This window comes from Notolepis coatsorum (assembly GCF_963971535.1).
Source record: "Notolepis coatsorum genome assembly, chromosome: 3".
Lineage (NCBI taxonomy): Eukaryota > Metazoa > Chordata > Actinopteri > Aulopiformes > Paralepididae > Notolepis > Notolepis coatsorum.
In genome coordinates this window covers 31,583,886-31,609,189 of record NC_140167.1, presented here as the reverse complement: position 1 = coordinate 31,609,189, position 25,304 = coordinate 31,583,886, and the positions used below count along the sequence as shown (strand labels likewise).

At 44.4% G+C, this 25,304-nt stretch overlaps 1 protein-coding gene across 1 annotated transcript in view; it reads left to right on the top strand.

Annotated features, from left to right (window-relative positions):
• Positions 1-25,304, top strand: part of kif6 (kinesin family member 6) — a gene marked incomplete at both ends in the record, with an annotated part of 159,310 nt that overhangs the window by 33,934 nt on the left and 100,072 nt on the right. Inside the window, 3 exons of the mRNA XM_084311142.1 lie at positions 5,007-5,020; positions 22,378-22,487; positions 24,866-24,940. Coding sequence (XP_084167268.1) covers positions 5,007-5,020; positions 22,378-22,487; positions 24,866-24,940 — 199 coding nt within the window. The remainder of the gene's footprint in view (positions 1-5,006; positions 5,021-22,377; positions 22,488-24,865; positions 24,941-25,304) is intronic.

The window sequence follows — 25,304 nt, the reverse complement described above, 5'->3', positions numbered from 1 at the left end:
TATGTTGTCAACAATTGCACTGTTTTTTTGGTTTTGTTTGGCAGTTGATTTAAATATTTTCGGTTGTGAAATACTGTAAATTAATAAATAAATTTAACTAAAAACAAACTGTCTTTTGTCCATCGCATACTAGTCCACCTTCCCTTTTGGGAACCATTGAGGCCGCTGCTAAACATCCAAACACACAAACACAAAACAAATTAACCAAACCAGGCAGTCACAGCAGATTGCACGCACGCACGCACACACACACACACACACACACACACACACACACACACACACACACACACACACACACACACACACACACACACACACACACACACACACACACACACACACACACACACACACACACACACACACACACACACACACACACACACACACACACACACACACACACACACACACACACACACACACACACACACACACACACACACACACACACACACACACACACACACACACACACACACACACACACACATTTAGAATCTTTATTTATGTCCACATAAAGACAATGTTTAAAGGACACAAATATTATCAGTGCACTTGTACATTATGGGTTATTCTGATACATTCATGCCCAAATTGACAATGGCAACCAAAGTTACACACACACATGGATGATGAACCTGACAGTCAACACACAGCTCATGGATACAGATAGCAGCGTTTTCTCCAAATCGTGCGGCTGCCAATAATAGCTGACACTGAGCAATATCTTCCTAACTGTTTGGCTCTTCTCTTCGGAAGACCGGCCATCTGAAGGCCTCTAACACCCAACTTATGAACATGACCCAGGCTTCCAAATATGAAGACTAAAAGTTTACAGTTGTAGCCCAGTTGTGATATGGTATGCTATAACAGTTGATACTTCAATATTTTGGTTGTAAAGGCTTCTTCTGGACTGTAGTCAAACGTACAGCCAACTTCTAGGATGAGAACCTCTCTGTTATTCTCATTAACAACAACAACATTGGGGGTGTTTGCTGAAATATCAGAGAACAGTGAATTGTCACTACACAGATTGAACATATATGGCTTCACACTGGTGTGCTTATACAGCACTATTGCAGGTGACCCGAGTGTGGAACTGACACTGTCTGCAATCAGATCCACGATCCTATTGTAGAAGGGTGGATTATCCCTGCTTATGGGAGTAGTAGTACACAGCCACCTGGTAGCAGGATACTATAGAGTTGGATCTATATGTACCCCCGTCTTTGGCCCGGAACGTCGTTCTGGAGGGCGTGCAGCAGGAGTGGATGGGGCCCAGGATTTACTAACCTGGGGGATGGTACTCTGGTCTCCCTCGCCTTCCAAGGCGGTCAGCAGTAGCTCCCCACTCTCACTTCCCCCAGTACCTCCGACAGCCCTCCCACACCCGGTGACTGTCAGTTCAATAGTGTTATTGGGCTTCCCTTTAAGCAGTACCCTTCCTTGACCACCTGTATAGACCCTTTAATTAATATGCTGTGAATGGGGTGGAAGGGTTAAATAATTATACCAGTCACAAGTATTTACCCAGGGGTTAGGTTAGCATATATAGAAGAAACAGACACACACACAGTGCTCCCAATTACGTCTACTTTATGTAAAGCCTGGTCAGTTTATCAGTTACAAGGTGTACTTCAGATTATCCATAAAACTGCACCGGGTGCTCTCACTGGTAATGTAGGGGAACACTATTCCCATCATAGGCACTGCATGCTCAATACATTAGTAATAACCCCGCTTGGATTAGGGGAGACCCAGGCACAAAGTAGGTAGTTCATTGGGAATTCAAATAACAATACAATAATACAAAAATACAAAAGAAACCAGTTAAATGTGGGCCCACGTTACCAAATAAAACCTACACTAAAGCCGGCTTATATTGTTTGGGGTTTAAGTTTAAGTTTAAGTTTATTTGGATTTAAGATCTAAGGTACCCCTTAGACACTGGTCGTTAGCGTTCGCTTGAATGGACATTGCTGTGGGCACACGAGGTACCGTTCGTACTTAGCCAAGATGGCGGACCCACTCTTATCACCTCTCGTCCAGGTGACAAGATGGCGTCGGGCGATCCCGCGAGCACAGCCAGCGGGCTGGGGTGAACAGCATGGGCAGTGGTGAACTGGAGGAGCGTGCTGTGGTGGCGACCTCTGCTGGTGGGAAGAGGCGTCCTCTGCGGCGTCGGGGAGACGTCCACTGCTGGCTGCTGTTTGATGCTGGCGCGCGAGCTAATACTGTTTGGCTACCCTAAACACAGCTAAACTGTGGGTCTGAGTGCACCCTCCTGCTATCGGTTGTACTACTAACGCAACGTGGCTGACTGTACCACCGGTCTTCAGCGCCGCGTGCCCGGTAGTCTACTGGAGTCAAATGGAGCCGTTAGCAGCATGCTAATACACTGCACACTTACTACTATAACCCGTTAACTATGGACGTTAGTCCTTCTTTCCGTTTTGCTTACTCACACACTATCGCTGGTACTTCTAGGATAACACGTCAACTAGCAAGTACTTCTTATCACCCGTCGCTCTCCAACGGGGCTCTTCAACATCACTCCTTCAACGGGGCTCTTCCTGAGCACACGCCCGCTGCGACTGTTCATGGTCGAGTTCACTGCCGAAGAGAGCTTCCTGGTGCTCCGGCTCCCAGGTAATCATCTCTTCCTCGTTGCTTCCCTCTCTCCTCCGCTCCACCTGCCACCACTGCCACCACTGCCCCCTGCTGGCAACCGCAACTGATCCCACTATAGGACCACTATAGGACCACTCCTACATCAAGACCTCTTTCTTTCACCTCCGAAGCATCACTAAACTCCGCCCCTCACTCACCCTGGCAGATTCCGAGAAACTTGTCCACGCTTTTGTTTCCTCCAGGCTGGACTATTGCAATGCACTCCTCATCGGGATCCCTAGTAAAAGCATTAAAAAAACTGCAAACCATCCAGAATGTCGCTGCTAGGATCCTGATGAGGGTGCGCAAATATGATCACATCACCCCCACCCTCAGATCCCTTCACTGGCTCCCCATGGAACACAGAATTGAGTACAAGGTGTCCCTCCTCACTCACCAGTGCGTACACGGTGGTGCCCCTGCCTATCTCAAGGAACTCCTCACCCCCCAGTCCTCCTCACGTTCCCTCCGCTCCGGCACAGCCTACCTCCTCAAATCCCCCAGGACTAAGCTGCACTCCATGGGCGATCGCGCCTTCTGCTCTGCCGCACCCAGACTTTGGAATGCTCTCCCCATCCACCTGAGAGCACCACAATCCGTCGAGGTTTTTAAAAGGGGCCTAAAAACATTTCTTTTTTACAAGGCTTTTGCCTGAATTTTCTTTTACTTTTACTTTTATTTGTACTTCTATTCATTTTACTATTATTTTTATTTTATTTTACTCTTAGGTTCTTCCATTTCACTGGTTGTTAGTCTTTAAATTGTTTTATTCATTTAACTTTTGTCTATATCTCCTGTAGCACTCTGAGATTCTCACGATTGTAGAGCGCGGTACAAATTTAATCCATTATTATTATTATTACCACTCCAGAAAGGGAGAAAGGTGCTTCAATGTTATGTTAGTGATCCATGATAAAACCGGAGAAGAGTAGCACCTCACCTCGTTATTAGACCGGGCGAGATATCAAAAGGAACACTGTTTATCACACTTTATACACACACAGGGAAAGTAACAGTTAGTCAGCACTTCTGAATACTTAGCAGAATATTCAGGATGCTACACTATCATGCCTACAAATGTAGAGCCCTTTGGATGCATGACAACCATTGAGTATGTGAGACATGGTTTCTGTTGTCTGTTCGTGACCATGGTGTATGCAGTGTGGGCTATGACTGCCAGGGAACCAAATGGAAAGGTTGAGCTTCGATGGTAAAACCTGTAGCCTAGCTTTTAAAGTGAAAATGATGATGCTCTCATCAATAGCTACATTTTTTAAAACTGCGTGCGAGACAGAGTGGTCAGCGGCAGGGAGACAGGCAAGCTTCCCTTGCAGTTTAAGCTCAGTCCAGTGTTGACGTTGCGTTCAACACACACACACACACACACACACACACACACACACACACACACACACACACACACACACACACACACACACACACACACACACACACACACACACACACACACACACATACACACATACACACACACACACACACGCAAACACACGCACGCACGCACACACACACACACACACGCACACACGCACACACGCAAACACACGCACACGCAAACACACGCACACGCAAACACACACACACACACACACACACACACACCCAAGCTGAAATCCTATGACGCTGAGCAAACGGTTTTGATTGATTGCCAGGGCAGTGCTCCGAGACAAGTGTTGAATCCTGGCATAGAGGACTGAAAAAACGGGTTTGGTTATTTTGCTCTTGGGAGCACAAGTGTTTTTTTGCCTTTGAGCCTTCATGCAAGTTGTGAAAGGTATCTAGGTAAAGGGCGGGGTGGCTCTGGCCCTTAGCTGTACAGTATCAAGACTAGGGCTTATTAGCCTACCTCCCATTTCAACTTTTCACATACTTAATGAAGCCCGACAATGTGGTATGTGTGCATTCATTTATGTGTTTGCATACTTACTTACTTACTTGTTTGTTTCTTTGTTTTGTTGTTATATTGTATAAATTATTATTTTGTGTAAATTAGGTTGTACGCCGACCATCAAGTGTTACTTTTTTTTGTTCAGGAATAGGGGGAAGGTAATGATACAATTTCTTCTTCTTCCTGCTCCTTTTTGCCCATGGGGGAACTGGATTTATGTGTTTGTATGAGAACTGTATGATTTATATTACTTCCATGTACATACAATAAAAATAAATAGATTGTTAAATAGATTGTTGTGTGTGTGTATGTACTGTAGGTGTATCTGTCCATCTCTGTTTAAGCTCTACAAATGTCTGTACAAATGAGTGTGCATGGGTGTATTTGTGCACAAAACTCCCCTTGATCCTCTGTTCAGCAGGTTCTCTCAAGAGGGTGAGTCACATGTCTTACTGTACACCTGACTTCCCCGTGAATCACAGCAGCAACAAGAGGGAAACGAGAGACGACAGTACTTGTGGGAAAACGATGCCCAATTAGTAATGAAGAGATGGCAAATAACAACTAATAAGGCACTTGGCCGAGGGGCAGGAATGCAATCACCAGGGCAGGGCAGGTTCAACCAAAAGGAAACACTTATTACATATCGTCTGTCATGGAACAGTTTCTTCCCCTCTGCAGTGAGCCTCATCAACAAGGCTCGGGACCCTGACTGACACCCCACATCTTGACCACATCTTGCCCAGTTGTACAGTCCGGTCTATTCCTATTTCATTTGTTACTTATAATTGTACTATATTCTATTGTGCTATATTAATTTAGTTTATATTCCATTTAATTTTATTCTACCTCTTTATTTACAGTTATACAGCCCTGGCCTGTTACCTCTCGGGGTATTGAACCCAACATGCAGATACAGAGTAATGATAGACAGGTCTTGTTCAAACCCAGTTTGGGTATATTTAATAATAAATAGAATGGTCAGGTGGTATTCAGGCAGGGGTCGTAACACGGGGGGAGCACTCGTACACTCCAGGGGCGAGTCAGACAGGCAGGGGTCGATACACGGGTACGGAATAGTCAGCCAGACAGGGGTCAAAATGGGTGCAGGTCCTCATACGTTCCGGGAAAAGGCAAGGAGAGTTTGTCAGGCAGGCAGGGATCAGAGCACGTCTTCTTGAGAGCTAGAGAACAGGGTGAAGTAGCCAGGTAGGAACCGTGACAGTACCCCCTCCTCAACGGGCGCCACCCGGTGCACCTCCGGGAAGACCAGGATGCTGTTCAGAACACAGCAATCTGTCGGAGATTTGATCGCCTGAAACCTATTGTTTCCTGTATTATAGCCATGCTCAATGGACACGAGTAATTGTGATCGCGATGGAACGACTGCGATTATTAATTTTGGAGTACCTTCTGACTAAGGTAAGATCTATTTTAGGTCTATTTTACCGAACCTAAAACATGCTTTTTGTAACGATCGCAGCTTCCAGGTAAAACGACCCCCCCCCCTGATTTTGTGAAGAAACATATATATATGGTAACCTTTGATATGGAAATAATATAGGTTTCAGACAAGCAACCCGAACGATTTGGGCATATGCATATGTAGCAGGGTGGATTATCCCTGCTTCGTGGGAACGGTTGCTGGCAGTCACAAGGTAGCTGGACACAGTAGAGCTCCGTCTGACTGCACCCTCGTCTTTGGGCCTGGAGCGTCGACTGGAGGCTGGTAGTGTGAGTGGATGGGGCCCGGGATTTACCAACCTGGTCTGGTACTCTGGTCTTCCTCCCCTGCAGCAGGGCGGTCAGCAGTACTCCCCAACACGCTCCCACTTCCCCCAATTGCTCCTTAAGCCCTCCCACACCTAGTGACTGAATTGTAAATAAATACCCTGGGTTCCCCCCGCAAGCAGTACCCTCCCTCAATGACCCTAGAAACCTTACAATGAAAAGGGAAAGATGGAATAGGAAGGGGTTAATTATGTTAACGTTACCCACACCAAAAGAGTTGTTAAACGGCTCATGGATAGACACGCACACAGAGCTCCCATCTAATTCTTTAATGTTATTTAGACTGGTCAGTTACAATGATTTACTACTAGTGACCAATTGGACTGAAGTCCCACTATAGTACCGTTGGTAACTCCATACCTCATAAACACGTATATTATACACCCACCTCTGGGTTAATATCAGGGATAATATACTTCAATGTGTTTGACTCATCGCCCACGTCTGGGTCTTCACCCTGTATAATACCTCCAAAAGGCTTTAATTATACGGCAAGAATAATACCTCTCTAGGCTTTATTTATAATGCACCAGGTCTGTAACTTCCCCACAGGGAAAGGATTAATTAGATGGGAAATTATCATTAAACACAAACATGTTATCACACTCAAAGAAAATGAACAGAAATCAAAAGGTGGGCCCACAAATACCTTACAAAAGCCCTATGCTAATGCCGGCATGTATTGTTAATGGGGTACCCCTTAGGAACTGTATTAAGCAACGTTAACTTCGCCCGCAGGCTGCACCACACTGTGTACTGTGTAATAGCTCCGGAGCATTGATGCTCAATTGTACTCAACCCAAAATGGCGGCCGCGCCGCACCACCACCGTCCGGGTGGCAAGATGGCGTCGAACGCTCTCGTCGCGGGTGCTAGCAGGCGGGGCTGGAGCAGGGGCAGTAGTGAGCTGAGAGCGTGTGCTGGGTGTTGGCGACCTCTGCCGGTCGGGACGAACTCCCGTGTGTTGCAGGCAGCCAGGTGTAGATCTGGTCGTAGGCAGCCGGAGCAGACTGGTTGTAGGCAGCCGGAGCAGACTGGTTGTAGGCAACTGGTTTGGTCCACGCGCGTATCTAAGCTCGCCCTCACTAACACTGCAGCTACACTCTGGGTCCCAAACAGCCCACCTGTTACACGATTATACTGTGGCGCAACGTGGCTGGCTATACCACCGGTCTCTTCAGCGCCGCGCGCCCGGTAGTCTACTGAAGTCAGACGGAGCCGTTAACAGCATACTACTATACCGCACACAGTAACTACTATAACCCGATAACGTTAGACGTTAGTCTCGTTAGCTCCAGACTCTTTTACTCACGCACTATCATGGATACTCCTATGATAACCCGTCGCTCGCTCCGGCGGGGCTCTCTGGGGGTTCTTTAACGGGGCTATTCCAAAGCACCTCCCGTCGCAGCTGCGACCGTTCACAGCAACATCCCAAGCAGAAGAGAGCATCTCTCCTCTTCCGCTTCCATATATTTCCTTCCATCTCTCTCCGACACTCTCTGCCTGCCACCGCCCCCTGCTGGTCGCCAACTAGTCACACAGGGAAAAGACTGATAGAGTATGGTCCAGTAATCCTGTTCATAATCCATATTCCAGCGATAGAAGAAGGAGGAGCTCGCATCATTGTTCGTGAGAATATCAATGGAAACTAGTCAACATGTCTTTGTGCACAAAGGGGAGATAAAAGGCAAGTCAGCACATCTGGATAATAGGCATATTTTCCAGGTTGCTACACATATAAGGCTTGACATTTTGTGAACCCGGGAAATATGACAACGTGAAATTGAACCTCCCAAAAAATAACTGATGGGAGTTGAGACGCTTGGCAGACTAGAGATAGGCGAGGTTCTTATGATCGGTCCAAATGATGAAGGGGAGGACCGCTCCCTCCAGCCAGCTTCACAGCCAGCAGCTCTCTGTTGCCGACATCCTAATTCCTTTCTGCCGGGGATAGACGTCGAGAGAGGAAAACGCACGGATGAAGCTTATTATCTGTACGGGACCGGTGGGACAGAACAGCTCCTGCTCCCGTATCCAAAGCGTCAACCTCCACCACAAACGGCAGGTCGGGATCGGGCTGGATCAAGACGGGTGCGGAGACTAAGTGGCGTTTGAGATTGCAAAACGGAGCATCTGCCTCAAGAGACCAACGAAACACGGAGTTAGTGGAGGTGAGAGCACAGAGGGGGGGCGGCGACGCAGCTATAATCGTGGATGAACCGCCGATAAAAATGTGCGAATCCCAGGAAGTGCTGTAGCTGCTCCATGGAGGAGGGATGGGGCCACTGGGTGACCACAGAGACCTTAGCGGGGTCCATCTGTACCTGTCCCTCGGAGATGATGTAGCCCAGAAAGGACACAGAGGGAACCCTAACCCTAACCCAATTCACATTTTTCGCTTTAACAAAAAGCTTGTTCTCCAACAGCCGTTGAAGGACTAGGCGAACATGACGCTGGTGAGGTCCTTGGAAAAAATCTAAATATCGTCCAGATACACAAAAACAAACTGTCCATTCATGTCTCTGAGCACGTCATTCACAAGATTTTGGAATACTACTGGAGCGTTGGTAGGCTGAACGGCATCACGAGATACTCAAAGTGGCCGATAGGTGTATTAAAGGCAGTCTTCCACTCGTCATCCTTCCGAATGCGAAAAAGGTGGTATGCGCTGCGCAAGTCCAACTTGGAGTAGACAGTGGCACCGTGCAGAGGACCGAAGGCAGAGCGATGAGAGGCAGCAAGTACTTATTCTTCACCGTAATGTTATTAAGACCTCGGTAATCAATACATTATTACACGGTCTTAGAGTTCCATCTTTCTTGCAGACAAAAAAGAACCCCGCCCCCACGGGAGACGACGAGGGCCGAATCAAGCCTCCCACCAGAGATTCCTGTATATACTTTTCCATCGCTTCCTGTTACGGAGGCGAGACGTTATACTGGCGTCTGCTGGGCAGGGGAGCCCCCGGCAGGAGGTCAATGGCGCAGTCATACGGCCGATGGGGCGGGAGAGATATCGCCCATTGCTTAGAGAATACAGCGGCACGGTCATGATACGGTCTGGGAATGGAAGACAAATCAGAGACTTCAAGTGGAGAAGACAGAGTATCAGGAAGGGAGGGTTGAGGGGAGCGCAAAAACAGTTAGCGTGGCAGTCAACTGTCGACTGCCCAAGGTCCAGTCGACTTGCGGGTTGTGCTTCTTAAGCCACGGATAACCAAGCACCAGGGGAGTAAGAGGGCAAGAGATGACAAATAACCAGATTTCCTCCCGATGATTACCGGACAAAAATAACGTAACAGGGACGGTCTGAAACTTTGAGCCAATGGCATGTCGTTCAGTGCCTTGGCCTCTAGAGGGGAGTTGAGTGGATCTAACTTCAACCCCAAGGACCTGGCCACCTCGACGTCGATAAAGCTCTCGTCGGCTCCGGAGTCGATTAAGGCCGAAAACACATAGGACTGATTTTGACACAACAGCGTAGCACTGATCCGAGGACAGTAGGGGTCTCGTACACACCTCTCTGACTACGGACGAGCCTGGTCTTTTTCTGGGCACAACGGACAGGTGGATATAAAGTGACCAGTCTGACCACAGTACAAGCCAGAGTCTTAGTTGAAACGGCGAGTCCTCTCCTCCGCTGTCAGACAGGCTTGGCCTAATTGCATGGGCTCTGGTGTATCACAAGAAGAGCCGGTGGAAAGAGAAAACTGCAAAGTGGGCGGTGACGCTGGAATATGCGGGGAGCGCCAAGGACCACTGGTAACTGCCCTCTCACATCTCACATCTCACATCCCGGAGGCGCCCGTCAATACGGATGGCCGTCGCGATGAGAGAGTCCAAATTAGCTGGGGGATCCCAAGCCGCCAGCTCATCCTTGATGTCATCAGAAAGCCTGTTGTAGAAGGCATCAGTCAGAGAGGCGGGATTCCAGACGCTGCTTCGAGTGTCCGAAACTCGATTGAATAATCCGTCACTCGCTGGCTTCCTTGACACAGGTTAAACAGTCCCAGAGTAGCCTCCCGTCCAGGGGTAACATGGTCAAAAACTCTCCGAAGACCCTCGGAAAAAGCTGCCACAGAGGATCAGACAGCTGACTGCTTCTCCCACTCAGCCGTGCCTCAGTCTCGAGCCTGCCCAGTGAGCTGGGTGATCATAAACGCCACTCTAGACCTCTCGCTAGGTAGCCAGGTAGGAACCATGACATGGCCTATATTTTATTTTATTTCATAATTCTATTCTATTCTATTGTGCTTAACATAGTTCATATTTCAATTTATTTTACTCCACCTCTTTATTGTATTATTTGTCCGTTAATGTCGCACCGAAAATTACCAAAGCAAATTCCTTGTATGTGAAAACTACTTGGCAATAAAGACCTTTCTGATTCCGATTCTGATTCATGCATTGTTTTGGTCAAAACGAAAATGGTTCTGGTATCCGGGTTTTAAGCTTGTTTCCGTGCGTCTATTTCCCTCAGTTCGAAGGGATGGTTTGCCTCCGCCGGGGAGAAACCACAGCTATGTCAGAGCTTAGCTGAAGACAAACACGTAGGCCAAAAAAAAAGAGAACGAATTTTCACGGCTTCAAAACAAGGCCATCCCGTCTCAAGCTGGTGTTTACTGCTGATGCTTTTTGGTGTGTGTCAAGGGTGCAGATTTAAATATGGTGTGTAATTGTAGAAAATAGACCCGTCTGGTTCTGCTTCTAATTCAAATCACTTGGAATCTGTAATGCTGTCAGCAACCTGAAGACAAAAGAGCCCCTCTTGGTACTGCACTGCACATTGTCAAACAAATAAATGTTGGTCTTATGTATGGGATTTGTCTGAGGCTCTGCCAAGAGAGGTCTGGAGAAATTCACACTATAATAAGTTACAATAAAATACTAGAAAGATGCGCCCAGGGCGGTCAGGTGGCGTAACGGAGATTGCGTTCGTCACCTGTTCGAATCCAGCTCACAGCTCCGGGGTTGTCACCAGCTTGGCTGGCCGTTCACACTAATACAATTGGCAGTATTAGAGGGTGGGAGAAGCTGGCGGGGTGGGTCCGGGTCGCTGTAAACAGCGACTCCTACAGTTCGGTCGGGGCGCCTGCTAAGCGCGGATAGGACTTGAGTGGGATAGTGTGATCCTTCCACATGCTACGCCCTCTCAATGAGAATCCGCACTGCCAGGTGAAAAAAAAGCGGTTGATTGGCTGGACGTGTGTCGGAGGAAGCACGTGATAGCCTCCACTCTCCCAGACCGACTGTGGGGGGTAAGTGCGCAGCGACCAGGAAGGGGGATTGGGAATTGGCATAACGACTAACATTGGGATGGGAGAAAATCTGAGGAAAATGGAGGGGGAAAAAGAAAAGATGCGCCCAGTAGAGCGAACATGTCCACCAGGCGGTAGTCACACATTTATTTTCTAGTTGTCTACACGTTGGGCAGGGCTTACACACACACATCAGACCAAAACTAAAAAGTGCAACACCAAGTGGGGCTCTTTTGCCTAGAGGTCTCTGTTTGATGGCATTACAGATTCTGCCTTTAAACCAAGGGGCGGTGTTATACCTTGCTGAATTAGCCTACAGTAAAATATGCAAATGAAACCTAACATATTGACAATTCATTTCTGCTAAACTTGTTCTTTGATGTAGTAGCTAAGAGTAGCTGTAACTTTTGGTAGCTGACATTAGCTCTACTGTTTGGTAGCTAATGTTAGCACTAATGCTAGCTAACAGCAAAAGCAGATGTGTGCGTTGTGGAGTAGATTAGGACATGGTTTGCGGCCATATTTAAAGGGGAACTATTTTACTATTTCTTTCACTATTTGGGCACTTTTACACAATTCCTGTGAGTTTATGGAACACCTCTGTAATTTAAATTTTTTTTTAATTCATTGTTTTGTATTTCTAATCAAGTCCTCAAAAACAGCATTTTTCTACCTCAAGATCTTAAGCCGTTTTGAGGCTGGGCTCCAACCACAATGGTAAACCACTGCCTCGCCTGAACATTATCATGCAGCGGTGTCTCTCTGACATCACAAATCAGCAAATTTTCAGATGACTCAGTTCAGTGAGGGTGAATATTGTGAGAGGAGAATTGGAAGAATGCGCCAATATGAGAATTAGAGACATAGATCATATTAATATAAGTCCAGATAGCTAGGAAACAATGCTAAACACTGGAAAAGGCCATTTATAAGATAGTTCCCCTTTAATACAGTTACCCATTGGGTGATAATTCCTCAGAAATATTTAATTGGCAGTCACTTCTGATTCAAATTATTCAAATGTAATTTCACCCACAGGCCTAAATTCAAAGATTGCAAAACTTTAAGCATGAGAACTTAGCATTAACTAAGTATTTTTACTCAAGTACTGTACTTAAGTACAATTTCGAGCTACTTGTACCTTTCATTTTAGGGAACTTTATACTTTTACTCCACTACATTTCAATGGAAATAATGTACTTTTTACTCCCATCATTTACTAGTTACTTTGAAGAAAAAGATTTTGCATAGAAAACATGGTCAAATGTATAACTGGACCACATACCACATCACCTCTAGAGGTCAAGCACTGGTTTACACAAACATCATGTAGAATGCATACTTTTACTTTAGATACTTAGTACATTCAATAGCAAATACTTATCTACTTTTACTTAAGTAAAGGAACTGTGTACTTCTTCCACCACTGGCCCTTGTCGTGTCAGGAGTGGTCCTCCACAGTGTTGCACTGCATTCCCTTGGAACCAACCACCACCCCCACACCAAACCACACCACTCTAACCGTTGCATAACACCAAGGGTCCTAAGAACACAAGTCAAGCCAAAAGAATGCAGGGTAGCATTTTGTGCCATAAAGAACCAAACGCGTCCTATTGAATCCTGCGCCCTCCCTGTGTGATTCCTCTACCCATGTGAACGTTCACCCCTGTGCAAGTCGACTGCTGAGCTAATACGTTATGCATGGCATCCCCCCTGCCCCCCTAATTTGATAAGTGCTGAAAACGTTTGCTTTCTAAACAAGGCCCAGGAGGTACGAGGGGACACGTGGAGTAGCGGTGGACCCTGCAGCACAAAGCTTTCTGCTGGGATATCTTGGCTAGTTTTGAGGGCATAATGGAAGGTCAAACGTTGTATGTTCAGTTACAGTTTCAGTCTCAATTCATTTATTTATTTGCAGGGACGATGCACATTAATTGTACCGTATATTTGTATGTCTTGTATGTCATAAATGTCTTGATGAATTGAAAACGGAGAACCCTTATGTAAACAAGACGAAAGTCTTTTTCTGGTCTGCATCCTCTTAGCAGTTGTTAGTATTGAGCTGTACTGTACCCATTCTGCAATCTGTTAATACAGTTTTCAATCAATCAAAAGAACAGGCATGTGCACACACACACGCGCACGTGCACACACACACACACACACACACTATACACTATACACTATATAAAATTCCATAGAAAATGGGGAATGGAATGAGCAACTGACAATGGCATCGGAGCAAACAAATTAAAACTCACACACACCATAATAATAATAATTTCTTGGATTTGTATAGCGCCTTTCAGGAAACCCAAGGCGCTTAATATACCATGAATACCATGACGTACGCGCACATGCACACACACGGGCAAACAAACACACACACACACAATCATACACACATCATGTGCAATCAAACAAATAAAGAAACACGTGTACACACACACACACACACACACACAGACAGACAGACACATACACAAACACACACACACACACACACACACACACACACACACACACACACACACACACACACACACACACACACACACACACACATATCATTCCTGGTAACATAACATGGAGGTATATAGGCTTCCTAAGCAGCTATTATTAGGGAGGCATCCAGGGTTCAGGTGAAATACCAGAGACAGCATGACACACACACACGCACACACACACACACACACCCACACACACACACACACACACACACACACACACACACACACACTGAAACAGGAGATGGGGTTGGGGAGGGGGCAGGGGGGTTGACCCAGACATAGTCCATAATAAAACAACAAGACATATGTTCAGCATAAACCAGTTGAGAAATGGATTTGTGTTCCTTGAGACATAAGAGTGTATTTATCATTTTTATTGTAGGGTATATTTTACATCCCCTTATGTATAAGCTGTGTTACCTTTCCATAATGTAACTCCTTTCATTGTGCTACTATTGAAAAGTTTCCACAAAAACATTTAAATTTTATGCATTTAGCAGATGCTCTTATCAGATAGATTTATAACAACAATAGAATGACATTGCCAAAAATAGCTAGTTGCCAAAATGAGGAATCAAACGAGAAACAACAAACCCACAGTTCCCAATAAGTAGCTGGAGAATAATGCTACTGTATCTTTCTGCTGGGGTCAGTGGTGTAGTGGTAAATACAAAGGTGGGTAAATGATTGACTCCAGTCAGCAATAAGGCAAATAACTCGTATATTAAAAAAAAAAATCACAGAGAACAAAAAAGTTACATCATTCTACTATACTACGAAATTATAATTTACATCTGCTTTAGAAGGTGTTTCACAAAATGTCGTTGTATGCTAACAGTCTCGTCCCCCTTTCAGAGCATACTCTAACAGTTAGAGTTAGAGATGAGGGCTCTTGTGAAAGGTCCCCTTTCCTTTCCCTTCCCTCATCCAATCCCCACTGAGCGCACCTGCCCAGGAGCGCGCGGCTCCATGTGCATCCTCCCCAAGCCGCCTGCATCAGGCTGTTGCATTGTTGCTAATAAACTATCGATTTCTATGGAATCTGTTAAACTTATCCTTTGTGTCTGTTGTCATTGTGTGGGTTGAACTCATGAAAGGTAGGTCAAATGATTAAGTGGGTTTACCATCCACTACATCCCTGCAGAGGCTGTTCTGTTGGTGGGTGGGAGGATGCTAGTGGACCAGTGATGGCAGACAGACATACCAGTAGCACATTTTTGCTGGATCAGTGAAGAACTAGAAATCCCACTAAATGTACACATGGAGTGATACATACTGTATACTGTCAGTTGAAAACGAATACATAAATATATACAATAAAATCTGAATGACTAAGTAGTGTTCATGAGTCTGATGGCTTGGTGAAAGTACGAGTCCTTGAGCCTGCTGGACCTGGCTCTGAGGCTGCGGTAACGCCTCCCGGAAGGCAGCATGCAGTTGGAACAAGCTGTTGTTGAGGTGGCTGGGGTCTTTTATGATCTTCCGGACCTTGCTAATGCACCAACTGTTGTAGATGTCTTGTATGCAGGGAAGCTCATGTACTCTTGTACTGTAAATTGTTGACTTGCTTTTCCACCTTGCTTTGGTCACCAAGACAGATCCCATGTACATTTCATACTATTTATTATTATGATTTATTTTTATTTCTGTATTACAGTACACCAAAACCAATGAATGTGTTAGAAGATGAAGACAGAAAATTTAACATAGACTGGTGACCTTACAAGAGCATGTTGCATTCCACGCAGTACAGTATATATTTGTGCACGGATCCTTTTAGCCCAATTTCACCACACACAAGTAAAAGTTACAACTCGGTATCAAGCACTTGGTTTTATACCACATCCTTTGCAAACCACTAAACATACCATGTATAGGCTAAATATTTGATTAGAGATCCAGCAGAATTATTGTATCTCTATAGCAATTATAAGTCATGCATCATAAACTTGGGTCAGGGCAGGGCATACATTAAATGGATGTTTGGAGGGCATGGACACCATAATATAATCATATAAAATGACTATTTGAAAGTGACCATATTCTGCATGGAAATAGCCTTTGGGTCTAATAAATCTCTGGTCTCAAAGCCTGGGAGATCACACTGTCTTGGCAATTAATTACCTGCCTCTCGTAAATACCCAGTCATTTTGGTTGTTGGAGCAATGACCCGCACCCACAGCCTATGCCATGCTGCTAAAATATACATTAAATATTTATGTTTAATGATGCATAAAGTATACTGTGACTGTCAATAAAATGTCTGGCACTTTCCTGTGAGCTCCTATACTGTTCTCGTACCGTGTACACAGCATGCATGGTAAAATGATATGTTGTACAAATCCCTGTTTAGTACATATAAACCATATCATACACAGTCGAAGAAAGTGTCTCTGATTCTGCTTCTATTAAGGCCCAGGCTACTGTAAATCTTTTTTTTTATGGTGTGCCATTTATTTCTCTGAAGTACCTATAAAACAAAGGCCCATTATCTCAGCAGTTGTGGAAAAGAAGCTAAATAAATGCTTTGCCAACAAGCCAACAATGTTAATGTACTGATAAAGAAATATGTCAGTCTAAGCATGTTTACTCCATCAGGGTCCATTTCCTTCTCTTTAGAATTCCAACCTGTTACAGTCAAATAAATACTGTATGGCAGTTTGGTTGGTTTCAGTCATTTATATTATGAGCAAGCACTGTTGACCTAGCGTGTGTGGGCGCCTGTGGTGCCTGTGTTCTATGCACTTCTGTCAATATACTCACGGAATGAGTCACTGAACCTGTGGCGAACTTTTGTTCCAAATATAACGCATTTAAAACGTGGTCAGCGAGGAAGAACGTGAGGTGAAAGCACTGTGGAATGGCTGTGAGCCTGTCTAATCCATTCTTTCAAAGAACACACACAACACACACACACACACACACACACACACACGCGAGCACACACACACGCGAGCACACACACACACACACACACACACACACACACACACACACACACACACACACACACACACACACACACACACACACACACACACACACACACACACACACACACACACACACACACACACACACACACACACACACACACACACACACACACACACACACACATGTTTTGGTTTAGCCAATTAGCCGTTTTTAACTTGTATGCTCGTATGGCCTGTTTTGAATCTTAAATCTGTTTTGTGTGAGGCACCTTCTACCGGTATGTTGCCGGTATGTAAATTAATGTATTATCAGCATTCATTGTTTCTCTATGAATGTTATTAATCTTAAACTTGACTGATAGATTGATTGATTGACATTTTTATTAACAGATTGCAGAATGGGTACAATACAGTATGACTCAATAAGGGATGCAGACCAGAGAAAGACTTTCGTCTTGTTTCCATCAGGGTCCCCCATTTTCAATTCATAATGACATTCATGACATACACAACATACAGATATTTATCATGACATTTATGACATACATGACATATATATACAGTACTGTTACATTTATTACATACAAGATATACAAATATACAGTACTGTTTAACAGAGATCCTAACAGGAAATATATACATTCAAGGGGGAGGAAACTGTACATTAGGAGGGGGTTGATGAGTGGGTGGGTGGGGGGTGGGGTTTGGACATTTATGGGGGCCAATTTCGAATTGCAGCCTCCTGTAGGTGCTCTTTGAGGGCGGTTTTGAAGGTGGGTAGGGATTCACATTATTTTACGGCTGTGGATAGGGCGTTCCACATTGTTGTGGCATAATTGTGAAACATGTTTAGTCCCTTGTTTGAGCTCAAACAAGGGACTAAACACCAAGTTAAACTGTGAATTGGTCTATTATTGAGAGAGTTAAAGAATATACATAGCTTGGCATCTTGCTTGATGAGAAATGAAATGCCATGTAGATAACCTTGCAAGTAAACTGCGCCAGAAGATTGGCATTTCTTTTTATACAGAAACAAAACCTATGTTCCTATTTGTTTTGTATTATGGAGACGTAACTCATAGACATGCTGCTGCTTCTACTCTAAAGCCTTTGGATTCTGTACATTATTCTGCCCTTAGGTTCATCACCGGTGACAGTTATGTTACCCATCATTGTATCTATGGTAAGGTTGGGTGGTCCTCTCTGGCAGAGAGACGTGACTTGCATTGGCATCTATTTCTGTATAAAGCCAATCTTGATGATCTTTCACCCTACATTACTTCATTACTGGACTGGAACATTGGACCTTATCATACTTGCTCTGGTGAATGGCTTATTCCCTAGAGTTTGCACTGAATTAGGAAAATCTGCTTTTAGCTTCTGTGCCCCCAACAGATGGAATGTTTTGCAATGCACTTTAAAACTCAATACTTACTTAGTATCCATTGGTCAGTTTAAATCTATAATAGCCAACTATTTCACCCCAGTCTGTAGTTGTTTTAATTCATTACAATTGTTTAATTGATTGACTTTTCTCTTTCTATAGTTTTATATGTTTACATTTACATTTACATTTAGTCATTTAGCTGACGCTTTTATCCAAAGCGACTTACAAGTTCTGTGCGACAAGACAGCAAGAAGGGTATAACTATCAGCTGAGTAACAATGTTCATCAAAGTGTTGCGTGTTACAGTGTAGGTTAGTTTATTAGGACAAGTGCATGACATTAAGGTTAGTCGGGGTTAGATTTTTTTTTTTTTTTATCATATGTGCTGTACTTCTCAACGTCATTGTAAAATGAGAGCTTGATCTTTCAGATTAAATCAATTAATGTGGAGCTCTGGTGGACTGGTCAGTGATCATTTGGCTGCATGTCTTTCACGTGGTTTTCTGAGCAGTCTATAAGACATTTCTGAATGGAAATGCAGTCATTTAGCTGACGCTTTATCCAAAGCGACTTACAAGTTCTGTTCAGGACCGCTACTATTCCTAATTTATGCAAATTACATGTCATCAGCTTGTGACTGCAACTTGGTCCTGTTTGCGGACGACTCAGCCCTGCTTGTCTCTGACAAGAACAAGTTACAGGTTGAAAAAGCCCTCAGCACGGAACTAGGCAAAATCTGCATATGGCTCGCCGACAACAAACTATCATTACACATGGGCAAAACAGAGTCCATTCTCTTCGGTTCAAATAACAAACTCAGCAAGACCGACGGCTTCTCAGTTACAGTGGGTGACAATATTGTCACAAGGAAAGATGAAATTACCTACCTGGGTTCCATCCTAGAGGCTAATCTTTCCTGTGACAAAATGGCATCCAATGTAATAAAAAAAAGTCAACCAACGAACTCAATTCTTGTACCGGATCTCCTCTCTGGTAAACAAGAATACCCTGAAGACTCTGGCAGGAGCACTCATTCAAGGGTACTACGACTATGCTTGCACCTCATGGTACCAAAGCACCTCAAAGGCACTTAAAAAACAAATTACAAACATCTCAAAACAAACTAGTCAGACTACTGCTTGACTTGACTCCTAGAACCCATCTCACCCCTGCCCACTTTGACAACCTAGGATGGCTTAGAGTAGACGACAGAGTACAGCAACTTGCAATGGGCCTGGTCTACAAGATACACTACACGACCAAGGTACCCATGTACATGTCAAAATACTTCCCAAAGGTCAGTGAATACCACAATCACAACACCAGAGGGAGCTCCACAAATCACGACCAAGGTACCCATGTACATGTCAAAATACTTCCCAAAGGTCAGTGAATACCACAATCACAACACCAGAGGGAGCTCCACAAATCATGTTAAACCCAGATTCGGCTCAAACAAGGGACTAAACACGTTTCGCAATTATGCCACATCAATGTGGAACGCCCTACCCAAAGCTGTAAAGGAATGTGAATCACTACCCACCTTCAAAAACACTCTCAAAAAACACCTACTGGAGACTGCAATTCGAAACTGGCCCCTACAAATGTCCTAACCCAGTTGTACAGTAAATGACCAAGTATGGCTTTGTCAGTATTCCAATGTACAGTGTACAGTAGATGTAGCAGTACTGTCTATCTGTATGTTGTGTATGTCATATGTTATGATGAATTGAAAATGGGGGACCCTGATGTAAACAAGACGAAAGTCTTTCTCTGGTCTGCATCTCCTTAACAATTGTATGTATTGAGCTGTACTGTACTGTACCCATTCTGCAATCTGTTAATAAACTTTTCAATCAATCAATCAATCAATCAATCAATCAATCAATCAATCAATCAATCAATCACAAGTCAGCCGGAAGGGTACAACTCTGGCAGCCAAGTAACATTGTTTGTCAAATAGTGTTGAACTTGGGTGCTACAGTCTTGAATGAATAGTAGTATAGATAGACATATCAGCATAGTTTAGGTACAGTGGTAACTGGTAATATAGGAAATCAGATGTTATTGGTCATTTTAGGAGAGATCCAAAAGTGATGAGCACAAACAGCCCCACCACCCACTCTAGATCACGTGACTCCTCACCAGGCAACGGCCTACAACAAACCCAGAGCAGGAGGGAGTGTGTGGGGCAGAGGGTTTGGATGCTAACGACAGCAAGTGTTATTCTTGCTAACAAACGTACCTGTATGTAAAGGTTCGTTCGAGTAAGAAGAAGTTCGAGTAGAATTCCCATTTCATTAGAAAAAATGGTGAAACAGACGATACAGATATTTGCTCGCGTGAAACCCACTACGAAAACTACGCCGGTAAGTGGGCGACCCGCAACGTGCAACATCACTGAGTAGCTCCAGTAACAGTGTTAGCCTAGTTAGGTGGCCTGTTGACGTTGTGAACGTGTAACTTTAAACAAAAGGCAACTATTTGGTCAAGTTGCCATTTGTTTAAAGTTACACGTTCATAACAGTGTCCCCAAGCTTCAGCAGCAGCAGCACCAGGTGCTAAATGAAATCCCACCTTGATTAAGTTGAAGAATGCTCGTGCTGTTTTTATTTTGGGTTTCACTGTCAGCCCAAGACGTTAGCCATGCTGCTCGTTTATACAACAGCTGTGTTGCACTATGAGAACAGTAGAAAATGCCCGTGAGAGATGGAGGCTGATGGATGGACCTAGTCACAATTGGTTAGCTACTAACTGTTACATAGGTTATTATAGCCTGGCCATGCTCAGGTGAAATTATAACTGGACGGGAGGGGGTTTTAAATATCCTGTCGGGAATCTGAACGCAGCCTCATGCACTATGAAAACACAGAATTCACTTTCTGGTCTTATCACAAGTATAAAAGAAGAAAGATCCTTGCCAAAGTCCCTTTCTTCCCAAGCAGACATACAGCCCAAATGTATTGTCTAAAACACAGCAGCTGATGGGAGGGTTTCAGTGGCACTTCACCAAAAAACAATGCTGATTTATTTTGCACATAATCTCGCACACATCCAACAACTGTAAACAGTTTTGTACACATTCTTTTAGTTTGGCAGTTATTTAGAGTACCGCCAGTGATATCATCAGGGACATTGAATCCTTGTGTTGTGTTCATTTTAGCACCATGAAATGATTTAGATTATAAAATAGCAATACGTTGTCTGCTACCTTATCATCATTTCATTGAGCTGTAATTAACACAACACAAGGATTCAATGTCCCCTATGATGGGACACCCAATCATAGGGGCATATCAAGGCACCCAATGGCCATATTCAAATAAATTTACTCTCACCTTTTAGATGTGTGTGAGTTTATGTGCAAAATAAATCGGCATTGTTTTTGTGCTGAAGTGGCCCTTTAAGCGTGGCTTGATACTGTCCAGCTAACTGGATGGAGCACAGCTAACCGCCCTGTGGGCTTTTTGGGGCCTCTGCACATCTGCACACTCACACAGAACAGCAGTGGTCAAGGCAATACCACAGGCGGGGAAAACCAGTCCAATAATTTAGACCTTATCTTTGATTCCTCAGACCCCTGGGACTGGCGATTGCATCAGTGTCCATCAGAAACATATGTCGGGACATATGTTGGAGCTCAAAAACTGCAGGTGGGGGTGTTCAAAATTGCCCCGGGCCGAGCTCACTCTAAATGCCCTCTGCTGTTCAAAGCTGAGAGGACATTAGGGCTGTTTGTCATGTGTGCCCTTAGGGGGGGGGGGGGTCACCTTTAGTGAGGAGAGGATTCTACTGTGCTTAATAAACAGGAGCCAAGTTTAGTGTTTACCCAGTATTGAATTCTATATGATAGAATATAATGTGCAGTGTTGTGTATTTGTTATCTTGCATTGTCTCTGGCTCCCTCAGGTGTATTCTGTGGACAACGAAGAGGAGACAGGTGGCTCTCTTGAGTTTGTGGTTCCCAGAGACCTGGCAGATGGCTTCATTAACAACAAGAAGGAGAGATATAAGTTCAGGTGAACTGATTGATTGATTGAAAACTTTATTAACAGTTGTTTGTATTACACCTGCTAAGAGGATGCAGACCAGAAAACTTTCATCTTTCATCAGATTCCAAATGACCAATACTTTCATCTTGTTTACATAAGGGTCCTCCATTTTGCATCATTGCATCATTATTTACATATTTAGTTTATTGATCTTTTGGAATCTGTATTACAGTATTTCTCTCAGGCCTTGTTCAGACTCCCAGCCCAAATCCATTTGTTGGCATATCCAGATTGATTTCAGAAAGTCTGGACAGCGAAAAGAAAACAACATGAAATTCGATTGCAAATCAGATCCAAACCACATTTGGAGGTAGTTTGAAATATGATTCCAACCGGAATTTTACAGATTCCTTTCAGTCCGAACGCTCTGGCCACTCAGATTGGATTGGACTCAGAAGTGTCTTTTACGTCACTTGAAACGTGACGCATGACGACGACGTCTAATCCAGAGTGATGGAAGTGCATCATAGCGGCTGAGCAAGAGAGTGGTATGGACATGGTGGACAATACCGAAAACAACAGTACTACACAGACAGACACTTGACACTGAAATAAATAGTCTGCTGGCACTTTGGGAGGGGGGCGGGGTGATGGATCTCCATTTATCATGCTTCCACGTTGGAAAGACATGTCACTCACCAGCATACATACTTACTGCCGTCTACTTCGTTACCACAGCAACCAATGCAGACAGGTTGGTGATGTCACGGCACACAAACCCGATCATATCTCTTGCAAGTAACAGTGTGCACATGCCTGTTAAAGATCTGGTTTGAGAAACAGTAACATACACTGTAGCCCCGTGTGCAGATACAGTATGCATTTATCGGAGAGGTCAGAGCGCATGGCCAGCCACAATGCAGTGTGTGGTAAGGCTGTCGCCGAACCCTGTTTTTGGGATTCGAACTTGGTCAGGGTTTTTTCGAACGAACGTTTCGAACTTTAGTTTTTAATAATAATAATTAAAAAAATTAAATTTGAGTCTTTTTTATTTTTATTAAATCAACTTTCCAGCCCCAGACCCAGCCCAGAGAGAAGCCCCAGCCCAACTAAATCAATTAAATCAACTCTCTTTAATGAATATAACTCATCAGTTTCTTTTAATACTATAATATTAGTGTAGCCTAATCTTTATATGCAACTGTGAAGAAAAACCCCATTGGTTTAAACAGAATTAATAGAAAAAAATATAAAAAAAAATTAAAATTATTATTAAAAAATGCAAATGTTGATTTAGAATTCGAATGCCAACGTAACGAACGAAGGTTCGAAGATTCGAACGTTTGGGCTCAGCCCTAGTGTGTGGTAGTGAGCACCCTCGGTCCCTCCACTCTCTGGGTATTAGTGGACCTCCTCTCTGTGTCCAGGCCGTCCAGTCACACCAATGCTCTTAACTCTTTTCATTAGCCACAGTTCCTTAGTTTGCTTACAGAAATGTATAGAGTGAAAGTTAAGGGTTAACACCTGTCTGACATGTGCACATTGACTATTGGCTTTTAATAGTCTATTATTAAGCTACAGTGTCTATAAACCTGTCATGTTGCCAATTCAGCCAGCAATATAGCAAACTGGCGCATAGCAAACCTATATTCAGACCCTCAGAGTTGCGTAAGAAGAATTCTGTCCGTGAATAATTCACCCACCAACTCTGTCATTGGCAAGCCAGAACATCTGTTTCAGCCTGGTGGTGAACCCGCTCGTCTTTTATACCCACTGGGCAGGGCTCGTGCCACGCTTCCAAGCCCTAAATTCACAGTTTGCGAGTCAGGCAGCAGTGGACATTGAGAGCCTTCTTAAACCGCGGGATCTTATAATAGCCTGCGGAGGTTCCCTTGTGCCCTTATAGGAATAAAACGTCCACATTTACAGTCCTCCCCGGGCGGGTTCCGCTCTCATCTTTCCCTGGGATAATACATGCAGGGGTGGGGCCGGCTTTGAAGAGAGAGTGACTAAACTCCTCCTCGTCCACTTGGGGAAATGAAATGAAGGGCTGCTTTGTGTCCTCATTCAGTGATGCTGTGGGTCATTGTGTTAGGCCCTGCATGTTTGAGATGAAACAGCAACATTAGTTTTAGCTGTCTGCTACGGTGGTTTTAGACTAAATAAAGACAGGGTTAAGGTATGTCTTCTGCTCTGCGTTCAAAGCCACAAGAACACAAACCCACTCTTTCTCTTGGCTGGCTTCCTCCTTGCTGCTTCTTTAATGGAACTGCTCAGCTGTTGGTCGGCTGGTTAACCTCTGGATTACTAACACGGCATTAAAAAGCCTGAGATCTCTGCCAGACAAGTGGGAAGCCAGAGTGTCAGTGGACTGATGTCTTTGCTCTTCTAACCCTCACGTCTAGGTTCCAAAAGGTGTTCGATCAAACTGTCAAACAAGAGGAGGTCTTTGAAACCATCGCCAAGCCAGTCGCGGACAGGTGAAGTCCTAGTAACTACTGAAGTATCTGCGGTACACTTTTGGTACCAACATTTATTTTTCAAACTGCTAACCTAATATTCCCCTAAAATCTTCCTTAAAGATTTGTTTTCCTCACCCCTAATCACAAAGTGTGACTTGGAACAAGTTATAACAAAACAGTGGACTAACAACCACCCTACACCCAGTGCTCCTCTTTCAGTGTTGTGGCCAGGACGCACGCACGCACACACACACACACACACACACACACATACACATACACATACACACACAGAAGCAGTTGACGGGAAGACAGTAAAGCTTGAGCTTACTCTAAGACGGAAATGGAGGAAGCGTGTGAGTTTTGGCCTGCTCCCTCGCGC